The sequence below is a fragment of the Taudactylus pleione genome, unplaced genomic scaffold (genome assembly GCF_031769625.1).
Source record: "Taudactylus pleione unplaced genomic scaffold, aTauple2 ptg000198l, whole genome shotgun sequence".
NCBI classification, from domain to species: domain Eukaryota; kingdom Metazoa; phylum Chordata; class Amphibia; order Anura; family Myobatrachidae; genus Taudactylus; species Taudactylus pleione.
Window position 1 is genome coordinate 10,674,746 of NW_028284600.1, and position 6,000 is coordinate 10,680,745.

Sequence of the window (6,000 nt, forward strand, 5' to 3'; positions counted from 1 at the left end):
GTTCAATATTATAATTTACAGTGTGCCTGGATTGGTTTAAACCACAACGGAGGGTGCTTTATTGAGTGGTAGGTTAGATGGTTTGGTGTGGCCAAAGTATTTGTAATGGGAGTGACTTTTAGGGGCTCAGTTTAGACTGTAGCTTTAAGAGACAGAATGGAGGGGGTAGGGGAAGGGACACACACAGAGGAATATAATATTGGAGGTTAGACACACAGAGAGGCATAAAGTGAAGGGAGTGATGCATGGCAGATGATGGTGTGGCTGAGAGATGCAGGGGGAAATGATGGTGTGGGTGAGAGATGCATGGGGTAGATTATGGTGTGGCTGAGAGATGCAGGGGGAGATGATGGTGTGGCTTAGGGATGCATGGGGTAGATTATGGTGTGGCTGAGAGATGCATGGGGTAGATGATGGTGTGGCTGAGAGACACAAGAGGAAGATGAAGGTTTTTCAGAGGGGGCACAAGTCTGGTTGAACTGTTGTTGTATGATGATGACCTTCTTTAAATTACTAGACAAACAGACATCTTTCAGAGAGGTGGGTACAGGATGTCGGCGTTCAGGATTCTGTTGTTTGAAATCCTGATGCTGGCATCCCAACTGGGTTAGCATACCAACACCTGTCGGTCAGTATCCTAACCCTCCCCCTCTCCCTACCATGCAATATTTTCAGTGACCACCTCCCTTCCAGTATTTGGCCATGCCCAATTTTTTTCCACTCTCCTTTAGCGGGCGCATAGTTGAGTTCATCTTGCCCTGGGCGCCAAAAACCCTAGTTACATCTCTGTTGGTGACACACTAACTCAGCACACCTATAAGCCATTACTACCTTTATATCTACTCTTACCAATGACAGGTGAATGGAATTGTAATCAGTGAGTGGGTATATTAGCAATGGTCTAACTATGCTTCACTTCTTTCACAGGGCTTTGATAACATTTCTGAAATTTTGAAAACTTTAAATTAATATACTTTTACAATGTTTTAAGCACCTGCTGTGCGTGAACTTTCCTAGGAACATCTATTTAAATAATAAACGTTCATCTCTCCCTTCCTCTCACTGCAATCTCACAATGTGGGTAATAATGGGAGGGAAACCTCACTCATTTCTATGGAGTGTGAACAAAAATGAGCGAGGTTCTCCTGCCATGGTGACCTGTGTAAAAGTTTTAGATTAGATTAGATGATTCTGACAGAACCTGGCTACTAATTGAACCTGCCCTGTAATGTGTCAGTAAAGGTGCATACACACGGTACGATCTGTACCACCAACAACTTGAAAGATACCTTTCAGTGAAGTTATTCTGTCACATCTCTGAACAGGCAAAGTTGATGATATCGTCCGAGTTGGCCTGCATGTATGGACGATGAAAGATATCTTCATCGTCCATGCGGGAGCATTGTTTGTCGTTGACAGGTTGGTAAGAACATAAAAATGAATGATATGAACGATAACGATTAGAATGATATCGTAATCGTTCAGTTTTATCGCTCCGTGTGTATACACCTTAAGTCTATGTAAAGTCCTACTTCTCATTTACCAGCCAGCTACACTGGTGCATGAAATACATCTCCAGCCTTACACAGCGGTTTCTTGGGAAAGGCTCCTGGGCTGGCTCTGGGAATAATAATGAGCAGCACTGTTGCTTGCATATAAGCACACAATGTACATGTGCCAGAAGCTAACTGAGCTTGTATTTAGCAGCTGGAGATGGTGTCATTTTTCCTCTATCATTCATGGACAAGTCATAAAATGATTCTCATTTGGAAAGCTTCAAGACCTAGGTATATTATGGTGGTGGCTCCTTTCTAGAATGACAATGAAGACAAGTTTGGATTTTTATTATTAAGCTGCACACACTCCTGTGCTTCTGACCTAGGGGTATATTTACTAAAATGAGAGTTTTTAGACATAGAGATGTTGTCCATGGCAACCAATCAGATTCTACTTAACAATTAAGTAGCACCATCTAGAAGATAACAGCTAGAATCTGATTGGTTGCTGTAGGCAACATCTCCACCTCTAAAAATTCTCACTTCAGCAAATTTTCCACCTAGTTTACATATGAGAGGCAAAAGGAGATCCACAGCCGTGACCCAAAAACAGCTGAATTTATAAAATAAGCCTCTAGTCTAGACCTAATGCACAGAGCTACAGCACCTGGGTGCTTCATGGCCCACACATTGGTTCTGACTGAAGACAAGATGGTATACATGGAGGTAAAGTTGGCAGACAATTAAACAGCATATACTTGTGGGGTCCATGAGCAAGTCCTTTTGATTTTTCCTAAAATTACCGATTTTAGGAAAAATCAGACCTGTTCTGGAGGCGCGAGAAAAAAGTCGCAGTGATTTCTGTAGAAATCACATATCCTATTTTCAGTCCACTAAATAAATAACATAACCCATTGGTTGTCTGAAAAACCCAGCGCCACAGGGATTTTTACATTTCCTGTCTGGGCAGGGTAAATGTAAAATCACTTTTTCTATAAAATGGTCAAAGCTTTGTAAAAACTAATAATAATAATAATAATAATAATAATAATAATAACAATAAAAAGATTTTTGTGAGAACATCCTCCTCCCCATTCAATTACCAGTTTGTCCTGGTTTGTACACAGCCTTGTCTGTCTGGACTAGAACTTTGGTTCTTTTCTTCTTCACAAGAACTTTACTGCTTTTGGTGACGGTTTCCCCTGCATTTTGAATGGAGACCTCCAGGGTGCCAACCACCTCCTTCTCCTTAGGATCAGGAACCTACAGAGTGAAAAGTCAAAATAAAAATTAATAATATAGATGTGTGTCTGAAATCCTTGATGGGCTATGTGTATGGTAACATCATATGAGTGTAAGAATTTGAAGGAAATTATGAGGTTTTGTACATTTTACAGTGCACTCAGTATTTTTTAAATAGTAGCTGAAGTCTCTATAACAGTTTGTTGTGACATAAAGCAATCATGTGTTCTATGTACTTTTGCCCAACATTACAGTGAATACTCAGGGGCGCTGAGAGGTAGGGGAAACCCTGGCCCGTATTTGGTGGAGTTCCCTGGTGGGGACTCGAGTCCGCTGCCCGCCCCTCTCCCTTACCTGTCAGTAACAGCCAGAGCCGTAACAGCGCATGGTTGCACCCATTGTTGGCCCCGCCCACTAAGCATGCAATGTCATGACATTGTGGGCATGACATCATTATGTCATGCTAAAGGTGCAGCGCTGACCGGGCATCCTCAGGACATTCCATCGGATGTATATACAGCCATTGCCAAAAGTTTTGAGAATGACACAAGTATTGGTTTTCACAAAGTTTGCTGCTTCAGTGTTTTTACACCTTTTTCTCAGATGTTACTATGGTGTACTGAAGTAAAATTACAAGCATTTCATAAGTCACAGGCTTTTATTGACAATTTCTTTAAGTTTCTGCAAAGAGTCAATATTGTGGCAATGAGACCCTACCACAAGGGTCTTGTCGCAAGCCCGATGGTCACGATGGCCTTGACTGTTCGCTATAGCTGTGGGTGGTCATCCACAGCTATGCGAGCAGCCAGGAGGCCGCTCTAAAAAAACAGAAGGCCGGCCCTGATTCAGAGAGAGGGCTCTGTCAGAGCGTCCGGCTCTGAATCAGGCCCTGTGTGCGTTCTGTAGTAGCAGCAGTCTCCACTGGCTGTGCAGGGGGGGGGGACGATCACACTGATAATGCCCACTCCTGGTTTTGCCCCTGATAGCCACACTTCCTTACATTCAGTCACTCCCCCTTAAAAGTACCAGGGCTCTGCGCAGCTCCTTACGGCCCTGTGAATAATTAACATGTTTATCAATGAATATGGATGCATTTCTTACAATAATATAAAGTAGACTACCATACCTCCAAACTGTCCCGCATTCAGCGGGACAGTCCCATTTTTCTGGGACTGTCCAGCTGTCCCACCTGCGGGCCACAGTGTCCCACGGTGGGGGGGAGTTGGGGAGAGCACACCCACTGCTCTGCATAGCAGAGCAGCGGGTGTGCAGAAGGTGAAAAAACGCCATGCACATCGCACGGCATCTGTTCACTAGCGCAGGGAAAGCCTGGGGAGCTGCCCAGCATCTTGGAGAGTACTGGGCCTGCCCCTGTAGTGCAGAAAACGGGGGGGGTTGCCGCGATGCCCCGCCTCTTTTGGAAGCCCCGCCACTTTTCGGAAGCCTTGCTCCCTTTTTGGGCGCTCGCGCAGTAGGAGGGCGAAGGGTCCCTCATCCCTCTCTTCAAAAGTTGGGCGGTATGGACTACTGTACGTAAAAATATCTGTTTTGGGATGATATATACCAAGATTTTTAAGCAGGTGGACAAAGGGACAAGCTGGAACCTCTTGTCTATGAGTGTTGAATTATCTCCATCCAGTTGTAGAATTATCTGCACTCTGCTCTCTGGCTGAGCTCCCTCCAGGTGTATGCAGACGCTCGCAGAATCATGGGAGACCATCTCTGAGGGGAAGATGACAGCATAGTGCCTGAGGGCAATAAACAGGGAGGATTGGTTACTATGTACATAGAGGATTTATATATTAGATTCTGACATATCTATTAGATAAAGACTGTGGTAAAGTCTTTATATATTAGAAACTGACAGTTATTAAAGACTGTCGTAAAGTAAAACACATGAGTATATAAATATTTAGGACCTCAGTCAGAGCAGCTCGCAAGCGCTGTGTGCTCGCAAGCGGCCCGATGGTTTGCGAACACGCATGCGCACGCTTCGTTCTGCATGTGCGTGAACTACTCTGTGCGATCGCAGCCCGCTCGCTCGTCCAGCAAATACAGCCCAGAGCAATGAGTGACAGGAGAGGCCATTTGTGGGTGGTAACAGGGGCAGGACACTAATAACGGGGGAGTGGAGGTGCGAATGTAGGCATGCCTGGGTGTTTCAACGCCATTTCAATGGCATGCATAATTAACAGGCAGCGTCATATAACACGTCACATGCCTGTTTTTTACACTGAAGTCCTTGCAGTGTTTGTGGTAGGGTAAGGCAACCACAAGCTTCCGATGGTCCTTGATGTACCAATGTTTTAATACACTTCCTGGAGATGACGTGCGCTAGTGGGCAGCTCAACATACACTAATGGGCGTCTGCATACACAGAGCAATCGCTCGCACAGCCAAAGTGGTCATGCTTATACCTTGGCGAGCGATCGCTTCCAATGCCGTCACTTTGACAAATTTGCATACACTGGATGCCAGCGATCGCATCTAGCGAGCGGTTCTGAATGAGGTCCTTAGTTTACTGCATCTCCAATGAAGAAATATGAATTTTAAAGGGACATACTTATAGTAACTTTACACCTTGGCAGCACCATGCTGGACTACAGGTGGGGCAGGTGTAACATGTGCAGAGAGATTTAGATGTGAGATGGGGGTGATTCAGCTTGGGAAGGAATAGCAAAGCTGCACGCAAGCATATACTGTAGTGTGTAGTGCACACAGTCAGCTTTGCAATTCCATCTTTGTAAACATGCAAATGCAGCAGGAGGTGTAGAACACCCCCTGCTGCATTTGTGATCCCAGCACTGCGACCAATGTCGCTGGCTGGGATCACCTTCGCTACCTCAGCTTACTGAGGCTGGCCAGCTTCTGAGGCCAGAAAACTGCGTCCGTGAATGCAGCCGCTGGCCTTACCACTCCCGGAAAACCCCCCACCATTTCTGTAAACGTTGGCCGTCCCCGCCCCTGCACCACCCCTAAGTGCCTCTGGGCCTGATTCAGACCCACTCGCAAGCGCTATGCGCTCGCAAGTGGGTCGATTGTTAGGCAGTGCGCATGCGTGGCGTGCGCACTGCGTGTGCATGAGCCCCGGAGCGAGCGCAAAAAGCACTCGCTCCGGCACTCGCATCCAAAAGGGGAGGCTGTCGATGTTGATCGACAGCTCGCCCCACTTAGAAGGCGGGGCGGGGGGGTGGCTGGGCAAATGGAGGCGTTCCTGCAGGCGGCCCTACTGACATCATTCGTGATTTCAGTAAGTGGACTT

At 46.0% G+C, this 6,000-nt stretch overlaps 1 protein-coding gene across 1 annotated transcript in view; it reads right to left on the reverse strand.

The window, feature by feature from the left end:
• The window catches only part of LOC148518857 (alpha-2-macroglobulin-like protein 1), a 241,494-nt gene extending 236,162 nt beyond the window's left edge, over nt 1–5,332 (reverse strand). The window contains exons 1-3 of the mRNA XM_088476941.1: nt 5,319–5,332; nt 4,303–4,486; nt 2,600–2,759 (exon numbers count right to left, since the gene is read on the reverse strand). Of these exons, the coding sequence (XP_088333067.1) occupies nt 2,600–2,759; nt 4,303–4,486; nt 5,319–5,332 (358 nt within the window). The remainder of the gene's footprint in view (nt 1–2,599; nt 2,760–4,302; nt 4,487–5,318) is intronic.
• Nucleotides 5,333–6,000: the final 668 nt, after the last annotated feature.